Consider the following 13,248-nt stretch of genomic DNA (forward strand, 5'->3'; position numbering starts at 1 on the left):
TGAGCCATTAACCTGTCTTTGTGGGTGACAAATATAGATTCCATTGAGCACATGAAGCTGAAAAGATCTCTGCTCTTTCAAGAGCTCATATCTTGCTTGGGTTTATCCATCCTTCAAAGCTTACTTTGTAATCTCCTGTGCCTGATACTCTGGTACCCGTATGTTTGACAAGATTGAATTTTCTGATCATACTTTCTAGTTCCACTTGAAAATTTATTCTTTAGCTCCACCTCCTGGCTCTTGGTCCATGGAAATGAGGATTCCTGGGAATCACTGAGCCTCAAGAAGGAATCAGAAGTGTTCAGCCTAGTTTACAAATATTGGTGTAGAGGAGTATGGGAGGACACTTTAGCTGGGGCAAACCAGTTTGCTGAGCCCACTCATACTGGCTTTCCACAGAGGCAGACATTTTGGTGAAGAGGTAGACAGCAGAATACGTGGCTCATAGTTTCTACTTTTTGTTGGGCTTTTGGTTTCTCAACTGTGGCAGTTTCGATACATGAAAGACGTCACACAACAGTCTTTCTTTATGACTGTTTTTCCTCTAGTACTTCCTCAATCTCATGGGGGTGGGGAGGTACAAACGAAATCGTCTGATACTGAAACATAAATAAAAAAAAGATCTCTTAGTTCATAGGAGTCTTTATTCACGCAGAGAGGATTACTTTGACTGTGTTCATCTTGTTCAACCAGGAACTGCCCAAGAAGTGGAGGAACAGAGCTTAGCCATCTGGATTTAAGAAGCTGAAAACCATGTCTCTTCCCCGACAGCTGCGAGAAAAGAGGTAACGTGTCTCTCTCTCTCTCTCTTCCTGCCTCCCTACAAGCCTCCATGCAACTGCCATGATCTGTTCATACAATTTGGATGCAAGGTTCTTTGATGATTCTAAAAGACTTCTTCTTGTTATAGCTTCCAAACTATTAAGCTGCTCAGTATGGAGCAGACCATTTCTAAAGTTGGATTGGACTTTCTTCCTCTCCTCATAGGGAATATTCACCACCTAGGACAATAGTGGGTCATTGTCCTCTTTATAGCTGCAAACAGTTTCCCTTTTATTGGGATTTGTGATATGAAGGTTTGTAATATGACTAAATATATCTCTCGATCTCCACAACCACATCCCTCTTCACAGTAAATGGTAGTATTTATGGTGTTGTGGGTAGTGCTGATTCATGTTATTCTCCCTATACAGCAAGTTATTGCAAGACTTTGCATCATTATTTTGGCCTTCCAGATGTGCTAAGTGTTACAGAAGCCCCTGCTTGGGAGATTTGCCAAGCAGAGTAAACTGAGCTAACGGACATTTTTTGTTTTATCAGAATATTTAACGCAATATCCCCTCAACACTTTTTATACGATCTTTTTAAAAGATTCTCTTTCTCTCAGTCTCATTTATTATTCTTATTTTTCCTCATCTTGATGCTTTTTTCTTAAGTGTTAATATAAATACCACTCTAACAGACTGAGTTGTAAGACTGAAGCAAAGAGGAATTTGTTTTCTATTTGTCAAAGATTTTATATCAAGGAGAAGGTCCCAGAGGGAAAAGCACCTGCTAATCCATGCTGGTTTATTGTGTGGACAATACAGCTACTCTTTAGGTGTTCCTGCAGGGATCCTCCCCTCTCTCTTGCTTCTAATCCATTACTTACTTGCCCACTATCACGTGTTCCTTCACACATTTTTGACATCTTCAAACAAGTATCTTTGTGCTTGCTTCAGGTTATCTGCTGTGACTGTAAATATTTGCTAGGCTGCTTGTTCTTTTTTCAAAGCCTCTTTAAGAGTCTGTTTAACTGTGATGTTCACAAGAAAATGTAACAACATTTTAACAGGTGATGCAGGCACTGCTAGTTGGGGTTTAGAAAATACTATGTCTTTGTTTCTTTGGGTTTTTGTTGTTCGTGCTTATCCTTCTGCTGTTTCTTTTCTTAAAAGGTATATTTTATGTGTCTTACACAGAGGGTAAGGTTTTTAACAAATTAGCTTCATGCTGCCAGTGTCTACAGCACCTAGCACAAGCAGCTCTTTTCTCAGAACGGTTTCCTGTCCCTACAGTAATGCAGTAATAATAACAGCATAAATCATGGCATATAATGATGTCCTTATAATAAGAGATGCTGCTGCAGAGTTATTATTCTAAATCTACTAGATGCTGTAGGAAGGATTAAAAATGCATTCACATCTGATCACATTTCTCAGGAAAAGCTTACCAGCTCAAGTGTTTCTTTTGTAGTCCTGCAAGCCTAGGAAGAATAGAGATATTTTTCAGGCTTGAATCTTCACATGGTCACTGACTTGTGCTAAACTTACAGAAACTTGACATCTCAAGGTAAGACATCCAGAGGAAGAGAATGACACCACGAGGTTCTAACAAACATCTTGGTTTTAACACTAGATAATGTGATGTTACCTAGCTATCTTTGTTCTGTATGGCACAGAGACCTCTGAAGGCCTTTGGTATAAGTAACCTAAATCTTTTGTTCTTGCTTCACAGTGATTTTGACCAGCTTCCAGATGATGTACCTGTTTCAGCCAACATTGCAGATATTGAAGAGAAGAAAGGCTTTACTAATTATTATGTAAGAAGGGAGATTTGTCCTGTCTCTGTATGACCTCACCTGTGACCGATTTGGTTGTGGGAAGCAAAATCTGGTGTAGTTGCTTTTTGGCAACAATAGTTTTGTGTGGACAACTTCTCAGTGCTGCCTTTTTTTTTTTTTCTGAAATGGATATTTCTCTCGCAGATTTAGTCTAAAAAATTATTACCTGGGTGAAAGGTGACAGAGATATCCTCTAATGTGGCTTATTTTCTAAATTCTTGTCTAATTTCTGATTAATTTCCTGATAGATCGCTATACCTGTGGTGAAGATAGTGGGAAAGGAATTGAAAGAGAGTGGAAGGTGTCCTTCTTGTCAAGGGTCTTGTCTTCATTATTCCATGTTACTGGGCAAGTTAGGATTCTTCCATCTCCACAGAAGGTAGCATATTAATAAATCATGAAAGAGCACATGGGAAGAGAATAGTAGGGAAAAGCACTATAAGATTTTCTGAAGAGGGGTTTTGGAAAAGACCAGTTCTGTCTGACTTTTTCAGGGTATGCTGCCTTTGCTGGAGACATTGCCTAAAAAACCTTCCCACTGCAGTATGCAGGCTTTACTCTGGGATATAGTGACGTTTGGTTCCTCTGTCCTTATGTCTTCTGAAGGATGGGTCTGCAATGTGATTCAGAGGTCAATGCATGGAAATCATGGGATCCTTTACAGCAAAGCAATTTTGGCAAGAGATAAGAAATAACATAGTGGTAGGAGGAGGTCAGAGCATGATTTCTGAAACTGTGTACTTTAAAGTAAAAAAGAAGTATGAATCCCTTCAACTCTGAGAACCAATTCACTTTGATGTCTATCTATAGATTTAGAAGTTGAAAGCATCCTACAGTACAATATTTTTATTTAACTTCCTAATATGTTTTGTTTGTCAGTAAAGGAAGGTGAATATGTGTAGAGCAGAATCTAATCATTTCAGATCTCCATTTAAGATTATGTAATAGAAAGCAGCCGCAGGGACATGATCCATGGGAAAGCTGGACCCACACAAATACCACACTGTATGGCACTAATTTATTTTCTAGTACTTGAGGCTGCAGATGCTTAACTGAAGTCTCTCTCTCCACTCTGTCCCTAAGACAATATTCACACTACTGGAGTGTTGTCTCACGTTCCTTTTGTATGCCTCACTTGCATTTGGCAAGTATTTATAAATATGAACATCAGTCTGAATCCCCCTTCTCTGTTTCAGATGTTTGTCATTGAAGTGAAAGTTAAAGGTGGTGGCAGATACCTGATTTTCCGGCGCTATCGTCAGTTCTATGCCCTTCACACCAAACTAGAGGAGAGATATGGGGCAGAGAGCAAAAATAGCCCCTTTACCTGCACACTCCCCGTGTTGCCAGGTAAGCTGTCAGTACCACGTTTGTTCATGATTAGCAGCTTTCTCAGGCCCAGGCTGTCCTGAAGAGGAGTGTATTGTAGGGAAGTAGTTGTGACAAGAAACATAAAATTCTTTAGCAAATATATGTTCCCTTGGTGATCCTACTTTTTTTCCGATTGCTTCGTTTCTCTATCAGATTCCGGATTTTTTTCCCCTTCAATAACTGTCACAAGTTTTATATTTTCCAGGAAAAGTTTATGTTGGATCCAAAAAGGAAATTGCTGAGAACAGGATTCCTATCCTAAATATCTACATGAAGGTAAAATTTAATTTTAAGGTAGAGATTGCACTGAGCACTGCAGAGACTTACCCCTTAAAATCAGCTAAGACAGCACTGTTGTAGACCTAGATATCCACTCCTCACTGTATTGTCTTTCCTGAACATGCCACGTCCACACTGTGGGACAACCTGCATGCAATCCTGTTCCCCAAGTTGTTCAGACTGCTGGAGCACACACTTCACAAAGACTCTCTTCTTGTCTTCATATATAGATAGATATCCTTACACACAAAAGAACCCCCAACTCTTCAAGATGTATAAGGAAATGGTGAATCTCCAGGTGTTGTGTGAATATGGAGTAGGTACGTGCACCTAAGGGACTAGGAGAGTGGGGTGAGATTCTGGGTGTACCTGCTCTAAAGCGAAGACACAGCCAGTAATATCAAGGAGAGAAATTCTTTGTGTGCAGGTTAGCTGAAGATCTGACTTTAAATCAGTAAAAGTCTGAAGCACTGGCCAAGGCTTTCAGCACTTAAGATTGCCTTCTGTACACAGTCATTCATGTTCTGAAGGGAAACACAAAAAGCAATTTATTCCTTCTGCAGTAAATCAGGCAAAAAAGGAGTGAAGCGATACATTGGCCAACTCCAGAAGTAAACAGGAGAAACTGTCATCTGTTCAGCCACATCCTGCTGAGTGAGCAGTGAGAGGAGGGAGATTTCTGGCAGTAATGAATACCCTTCATGATTCTGTAGGTCAGAGAGGTGTATTTGTTAAATGTAAATAAATAGAGAATTGGTCTCTCCCACTGTTACGATCTGCTTCCTACTTGTTCTTGGCACAGAACCTACTCTGCCTACCTGCTTGGGTGTTGATGGATGAAGAGGTACGGCTCTTCTTCTACCACTCAACCTTTGATGGTGAACAAGTGCCCCACAGACTGAGACGACTTCGCCCACGGACACGCCGAGTGTAAGTGATTGACTTGTTTTTTTCAACTTTGCTTGAGGTAAGAGATGCTCTCCAGTTTTAGGGGCAGAGAGAAATGAAGATAAGCGCTGCGTTTCCCAAGTGAGTCTTCCAATATGAGGATCTTTGTGGTAGAGTGAACACAGAGTATTTCTTGTTTTCAGTAATCTCAAATTTTTCAAGTGGAAGTGGTACTTGCATTAAAGGAAAATTCCAAAAAGATAATGTAGCTTGCTTTAAAAAAACCCCACTGCTGAGCTCTATCGGTTGATAATTCTTTAATGGTAGTATCTATAATAGTATGCAAATATATAGGCCAAGCTTAAGGACACAGGTTTGTACCACTGAGGTCGATGTGAGTTTCGGCACTGAATTCAGTGAGATCTGGTTCAGACACTAAAGGAATCTGCATACTTAATTTGTTCTTGTCCTTTGTCTAAACAGAGGCCAGTCCTATACAGCAGCAATGGCACCCCTTTGGAGAACTGCTAAGTAGATGTCTTACTTCATTACCCTTCAGACAAACTAATTCTCTTTTCAACATAGCAGAGATGGACATGCTCTTCACTTACCTTAAAGAGTGCAAAAGCTGTGTGTACGCATTCCTGGATGCATGCATGATGACAGAGTTTTAACTGAATGCCATAAATGCTATAAACAGGAATGCCCAGGAGGCATAGTAGTGGGGCTGAGCAGTGCTGTGGAAGAGAGGACCAGGATACTGACTGTACTGAAAATCCCATCTGTTCTCAGCAGCAGACATCATCAGATTGCTGCTGCTCTACACTGAAACTGAGAGAACTGGGGCAACGTTGTTGCATCCATATTTATTTACTTCAGTGTTGCACACGGATTCTCATGCAGTCCCTCTGGTGAAGTATGGCTTGTCTGCCTCTTAAATAACAAAAATGCAGACACTGTACTACTGATCATGTAGTATTTTTGATGAATAGAAAGACACATTTACCTCTTCATTGTCTCCTTTCTCTGCAGTAAAAGCATTTCACCTCAAGCGCCTATTTTTGACCGCATGGCAGCTCCTCGGGCTGAGGTGAGTACTCTGCACAATCTGTCATAGGGTAGGAGATTAAACCCTGTTTTACTTTGGTACCTCGTCGATTAAATTGTCTTTTCCAATTAGAGCCTGGGGAAAGAAGGGAAAGTGAAATCGACACAGGAAAGTGATTGATTTTAACAACAGGGGATGAAACAAAGGACAGAAAGAAGTGTTCTGTTCCTCCTTACTTGAGTAAGAAGAAGATTTATTGTGAAGTCAGAATGACATGAGGTTCAAAATGGAGACATAGTTATAACTTACTGCCAAGTGGTCCTCATTTACATAGTGATTCCCATAAATTAAGTTTAAAAAAAGCACAAGCTTCAGTCTCATTTACTTCAGCATATATCTAAAAGCTCTACAGGTGAGGCATCTTAGTATTTTATGTAATATAAGTGTTCTGCTGAAAAGTGCCTATATCCTTGCCTTTTATTGTATATTGTCTCGATATTAAGCACATGGAACTGCTTTGTAACAAATACTTGTCTGAGAGTGGTCTTGCTTCCTGGACCATGTGGCTTTACCATGTAAGATCAAAAAACCCTATGTAAGTGCTCTGAGGTTTGTTGGTTTTATTTTTTTACACAGAGTATAGCAGGTCTTGAGTCAGTCACAACTCTTGGGTTTGATCTGTTAATTTATTAATATACCTACCAAAACTTTTGAATAGATGAAAAAAAGGTTTTTGAAAGAGCTATTATATGAACTATTAGCATAACAGTAGTCTTTGTTTTATTAGGAGAAATCTTGTCACTAACAAAACCTAAAGAACCATCTCATCACAGAATAAAGAACACCTTTACATTTTTGTTCAGCTAAGAGCATTTAAACGGCTCCCATTTTCTCTAAGGACAATGGGGGAAATGTGCATTTTTGATAACTTCATCAGTTTAATTGTTCAAGATTAGCTTGTTAGGGTGGTAGCATACATTCACCTCTACCCTCCCCTTTTTTTTTCCCCCTGAAGGGGGCATCTAAGTTCCATTTGAACTACATGCCAATTTCCCAGACTTCCCCAAATCTCTCAGTTTGACATACAGGCCGAAAAGCTAGAGGCAAAAGAACCAGTTAGTTACCCTTACGTTAGGACTGAACACTTGTGCATTTTTTTAAGGCTCTTTGTCGTAGTTTCCAGCATATCTGAAAGCTGTAAAACTGCAACCAGAAAGAATGTATATTTTTTCAGTTTTCAGTATTTCAGGTTTTCAAGTTGTCATTTGTCTTCAGCTCTGCTGAATTACTTGCTTTGAAGTTTTAAGAAATTTTAAGAAGTTTTCAGCTTCTTTATATTTATTTTGCTGCTTAACAGTGTCCTGGAACTTTCAGAATTCTAGAATGTAGCTTTCTCAGAGCTATATTTACCCTAGTGCCTTCACTACTTCTTCAAAACATTTGTGTATTTGCTCAAGTAAAAGAAGAAATTGTGAGAATTGCAGACTAGGGTCATATATATGACCTTACTCCAGAAATGCATCTGTGGTGGCAAAGTGCATACTATGAGCTTTATGCTCTCATATCAAGAACAGAACTGAAAGAAAGATTAGTTTTTGTGATCCTGTGAATTAATAGTTTCAGTGCTGTTACTTTCTGTAGGCACTGTTTGATTTTCCTGGAGCCAATAAACTAGAACTCAGCTTCAAGAAGGGGGACTTGATCTATCTACTCAGCAGAGTAAACAAAGACTGGTTGGAGGTAAGACTGCAGTAGTGGTACTGAATTATTAGCATAACTTTACATACATATGAGTAGAAAGGGGTCTCCTAGTCCTTGGGACCCATCTTCTCCTTTCAAGGAGAAACTGTATTAGAATCAGGTCTTAATGTCAAGAGTAAATCCTTGATTCCAAACCGGAAATAGCTACTTTCCTCGATGGTTTTTAGCTTACAGATTTTCTGCCCCCTAGACTTCGCTTTTAATTTGTATTTGCTTCTGATGGAACATTTTTCAGTTCTTTGGAAGTGATTAGAACACAAAAAGGCCACAGAAAATAGATGGAAACTCCATTTCAGCGATTAATTTGTTTCTTGCCTCGGGCTGAGTTGCTATATACTTCATGCTCCACACCACAACACGCGTCAGCCTGATTAGAGAGAACTTGAGCAATGCAGCAGTGTTCTGAAAAAGGATGAGGAGAACATACTGTGTGTTTGCTGATATGATATCTCTGCTTGCTCAAACACCACAACCTTCCTTGGTAACCATCTGACTTTCATTTGTCACACAGTTTCCCTCCCCCGCGTTGTATTTGACTATACAATTTTATAAAGTTTTTGCAGGGATGCCATCAGGTCACTTTCATAGCCTTGCTATTCTTGATTATAATACAAAAATTCTTACTGTTGTTTCCATGGAATTTAATTGAATTCCAGAACTTACTGTATGTGGCCAAAATGGCATAGTTTTCTTCATTCTAATATTCCCTATCATTCCAGGGAACAGTTGATGATGCCACTGGGATTTTCCCATGTGCTTTTGTGAAAATCATAAAAGATTTACCACAGCAGGAAGATACAGTTAATAAAATTCGCTGTTATTACCAGGATGAGACTGTGAGCACTATCAGGTAATGAGAAAGTAGTCTTTGGTTTGCTGCTGAAGAAATACTGAAGAAATGCTGACAATTCTCTTTCTGTGATATGTAATGATTAAATTTATTCTTGTTACAGGGATATCTCAGTGGAAGAAGATCTGAGCAGCATTCCACTGTTTAAAGATCTCATGAAATTGATGAGGTAGAATGCAAGCAGTTAGTTGTATATTTAATGTTATTTAAACATTTACAGTTATTTAAACATGTCCAGTTACTTCCAGTCCTTAGGTTTTCCACATTCTACATCATCATCACCAGGTTTTGGGTGAAAAACACTTTTCAAGCGTCTTGAAGAAATTGTGCTTTGACTTGGCTCAGGGCCATCTGTGCATACACCAGTCTGCCTTGGGATTTTCATTAAGTATGGAATGCCACACAGTTGTAACACAATTATGGTGTGTAGAAGTTTCCATTTCTTGTTCTGACATCAGAGCTAATTACATCATCCCCTCCATGTGAAGATCTTTTGTCTAAAACACTTCTTCAGGATGCAGGACACTGCCTTCTATCACCTATTAAACCAGTATTAAACTAGATGAATCTAGTGTTGACCATCAAAACGTTAGAAAATTCAAATATTAATAATATAACACCTGTGCTAATAAAAAACCTGATAGTAAAATGGATAGTAAATACAGTCTGCTCTTATATATACCAATTTAATCAAACTCACAAAGTAATTGTGCTATGCATGTGGTGTTACAGGAAATGGTTCTTGGTTCTGACAGATTTCTTAGCTTAAAGATGACACAGCATGAATGTAGCTATATGATTTCTAGTATTAGCTGTATCAGGACACCCAAGACTTTGTGCGGATTTTGGCAGGATGAATTAAATTGCCAATATATTGTTCATCACACATTGCCTTCCAGGCATTCCTTGATTTCTGGGGATCAACCCATTTTTTTTTTCCTACCAGGAAGGAGTTTGACCAAGATGACATTGTTTTGAATTACCGAGACCTTGACGGTGATCTGATCCGGTTGCTCTCTGATCAGGATGTTGAACTCATGGTATCTCAGAGCAGGAGAAGACCCTCTGAAAAGCATTTTTTCCCTTGGAAGTTGCACATCACTCACAAAGATGACTTGAGTGCCTACAACACTAGTCCAGGAATGAGTGCTACTCAGACAGTAAGAGCAACATAACTGTGTTCCAGTAGGTTGCTATACAGTCTTTTAATAACCCTCCCCTGCAGACAGTTTCCTTTAACAAGCCTTTGAAGTGGGCTTGAAAAGAGTAATTTTTAGTATATAGATTACCTTTCAGTGTAAAATCTGTACTTAGCTTCTAGAGATTTTTAACACTCCTCTGAAACAGAAACATCTACATAGAGACCAATGAAAGTGAGTAACAGAGAAATGAAGTCACTGGCCATATTCACAAAACTAGTCAGCATTAGCCTGCAAGAAGTTTAGCATTCTGAGCCCCAAGACCTGCTCTAATCTCTGTTCTCAGTTCCAGAGCTAATTGTTTGTTCAGGATGTCCCAATAAGCATTTTTTCCTAGGTTCCCATAATTTTCTATTCCCTTACTGATATGAAGGTTTGTATGCCAGTGCTTATGAAAGCATAGTTACTTCTGTCATGTGTGAGTCTGAATGGACTTTCAGAGTTTTGTTTGAATACAATACACCTGTGGTGTTCCTCATAGACCTTTTTGTAATTGTACAGGATACTTATCTCTGCATTCTGGGGGAATTTGTGTGATGTGTATTCAAACAGCAAATTCTTCTCTGTCTTCTGCTTTCTGACATCTCATTGCAAAGTAGAACTAATATGAAATTACTGTATCAGATTCTTCAACAAATAAAGTCACATATGAGTTTATGTTATCAGTTTCTGTTCAAAAGGTTGGAGTGGAATGAAATAATTCTTCTCTTTTTTTTTTTTTGTTTGTTTTTCTTGGAAGTGAGGTAATTTTGAAGAATAGTTTGAATGTCACCTGTTCAGCTTTCCCTAATGAGAAGTTCATAATTGAAAATAAAAAAAAGCATCTTGCAATAATTTCTTTAAGGGTCATTCAACTAAAATACTTTCATGTGGAACAAATTTACTGCTGCTTGTCAGAATTATAGGTTGTGTGCCTTTTTCATAAATTCTTTGATACCTAAAATACTGCATTTTAAACACACTGTGCAGTCATGGTGTTAAAAAGATACCATCAAGTATAAATATCATTGGTAAAAAATAAGTACTTTGGATTCAACTGTTACCTTAGAATCACAGAATCTTAGAATGGTAGGAGTTGGAAGGGACCTTTAGAGATAATCTAGTCCAACCCCCCTGCAGAAGTGGGGTCACCTAGATCAGGTCACATAGGAACATGTCCAGGTGGGTTTCGAGACCTCCAAGGAAGGAGACTCCACAACCCCTCTGCGCAGCCTGTGTCAGGGCTCCCTCACCTGAACAGTGAAATAGTTTTTTCTTATATTTAAGTGGAACTTTTTGTGTTCCAGCTTCATCCCATTACAGCTTCTGTGGCATTACGCTACAATTTCTCATTTAAAATAAGTTTTTTGTCCTTGGCCTGCTGTTAAAATTCATATAAACAAAAGGGAAGATTAACAAGTATCTGAAGGTACTGAGATACAGTTAGCTAACAATGCATGAATAAACTGGCTCCCAAAGCTGGCAAAAGAGTGGATTTTTTTCTTAGGTTTTACCTGTATCAGGTAACAAGATCTTCAACAACAACAACAAAAGTATTTAAACTTGGGGTTTTTTTCTTCATGATGTGTATATATAAGCTTCAATATTCTGTTATCCATAGCCCCATATTTATGCATATAAACATATTGGAGATAAAGGAAAGTGTTATTATTTAAAGATAAGCATATCGTTTGCTGTATCAGGATCCATACATCATTTTTTACTTGACACTTTATTATGGGCTTAGTTCTAGCAGTGTACCAACCGTGAACAAACTTTTATAAGCAAATGCACCCTTCAAAAAGTTATAAGGTGTGCTTATGGGCTACATTTGCAAGGTAAGAATCCATGCATATTAAATATCAGAGGTAGGTAACATAGTAAGGAGAGACACAGATTGTGCCTTCCTTTTTTCCAATGATGGAAAGTTTTAGTTGACATTCTTTTACTAAAAGGTTACAAAACATAGCTTCTGAAAGACATTGACTTCAAAGACATTGTAACAATGCAGTTTAGGAAGGAGATGGAGCAATATCCAATGATAACTTTAGTAATCTTACACTTTCTGATACCTTGAAACCTAATTGGCATGCATAGCCTGCAAAGCTTCTGGTGTGCAGGACTACTTGATACTTGTTTCTGGAGTTCAACAGAGCAAATAACATCTGAAGATTTCTACTGACAGCTAGATCCTGTGATGTAACCAGCAACTCAGCAAGTCTGTTTGAAGATGGAGAAGCTATTTGAGTGAGGAAAATGTCTGCTGGGAAACAAGAAGCTTCTTTTCTAAGTGTGGGGGAACAATATTATTATACTTACTGACCTCTGAAGATCAGAGCAGGAGAGTTCCTTTCTGCCTTTATACTGTAATGCAAGGTAAATTCTACCCATTCAGCAAAGTCAAGTGTTCCTCTCCTTGTCTGCAGGTTTTATATGCACACATCTTCATAGTTCCAATGACACACAATTTCCTCAGATACTCTCTCTCATGCTCTGCACATTTCCCTTATTCACAGTATACATTTTTTTCCTTGTATATTGATGTAGTTCTTATGAGAGCCTAACTCTGCTAACTAGGGTTTTGGTCAGTACTGCAGTACTATAAGGTGTAGTAGGAGCACAGAACAGACAAACTTTGGCAGTTATGTTCTGTATCTGAGCAGTTATCCCAGTGCTCTGTAGTTTACCCCTGAGAGTGCAAACCTGAGTGTGTCTTTCTCTTATGGCTACCTAACTTACCTATAGGTCTTATTACTAAAGGCTACTGGGCTGAGTTTTCAAGATAGATGTAGAACAGTATGTCTGCCTTGCATGTAGGATAACTTCAGATCAACTCTTCTTAGCAGTTTCCTTTTGTTTTCTCTATGTACTAGAATACTTATAATTTATTATTAGTTGTTGATGAAATCTGTAATGCTTACTTTAAAAAAATGTTCCTCAAATTAAAAGGTTACATAGATAATGGTAGTTTCCTCCCCTGCCCACATGTATATGTACAAATAAATTACAGGATAATCCCTGCCTGAAGATTGTCCAGCCTAGACAACACTGGATTAAAAACAAGATAATTTTCTTAGACTTTCTCACTTCTGTAGCACTTCTTTTTTTCTGAAAAGACAATAGTCCCATGATCTTGTAATTGTTAACATGCAGACTGGCAATGACAAATTTCCTTCCCCTTCCTTTCTAGTTAAACAGTCTCAGCTAAGTAAATGTTTTGGAGGCTGAAGTAGGAAGTACAGGCTTCCTATTTTAGAGGCAACCTCGACTT

At 38.5% G+C, this 13,248-nt stretch overlaps 1 protein-coding gene across 2 annotated transcripts; it reads left to right on the forward strand.

Moving 5' to 3' along the window:
* Nucleotides 1–569: 569 nt before the first annotated feature.
* NCF4 (neutrophil cytosolic factor 4) lies at nt 570–10,639 on the forward strand. 2 transcript variants are annotated; one of them, XM_010208869.2, is made up of 10 exons: nt 570–785; nt 2,497–2,581; nt 3,799–3,952; nt 4,179–4,249; nt 5,055–5,182; nt 6,173–6,230; nt 7,830–7,928; nt 8,669–8,799; nt 8,903–8,968; nt 9,746–10,639. In XM_010208869.2, exons 1-10 carry the CDS (start codon nt 754–756, stop codon nt 9,972–9,974), a joined length of 1,053 nt encoding a protein of 350 aa, XP_010207171.1. In that variant the 5' UTR covers nt 570–753; the 3' UTR covers nt 9,975–10,639. The 2 variants fall into 2 exon arrangements, with proteins under 2 accessions (XP_010207171.1, XP_061844916.1); XM_061988932.1 differs by lacking the exon at nt 570–785 and adding an exon at nt 2,248–2,331.
* The last annotated feature ends 2,609 nt before the right edge of the window (nt 10,640–13,248 follow it).

Source organism: Colius striatus, chromosome 1, assembly GCF_028858725.1.
Source record: "Colius striatus isolate bColStr4 chromosome 1, bColStr4.1.hap1, whole genome shotgun sequence".
Lineage (NCBI taxonomy): Eukaryota > Metazoa > Chordata > Aves > Coliiformes > Coliidae > Colius > Colius striatus.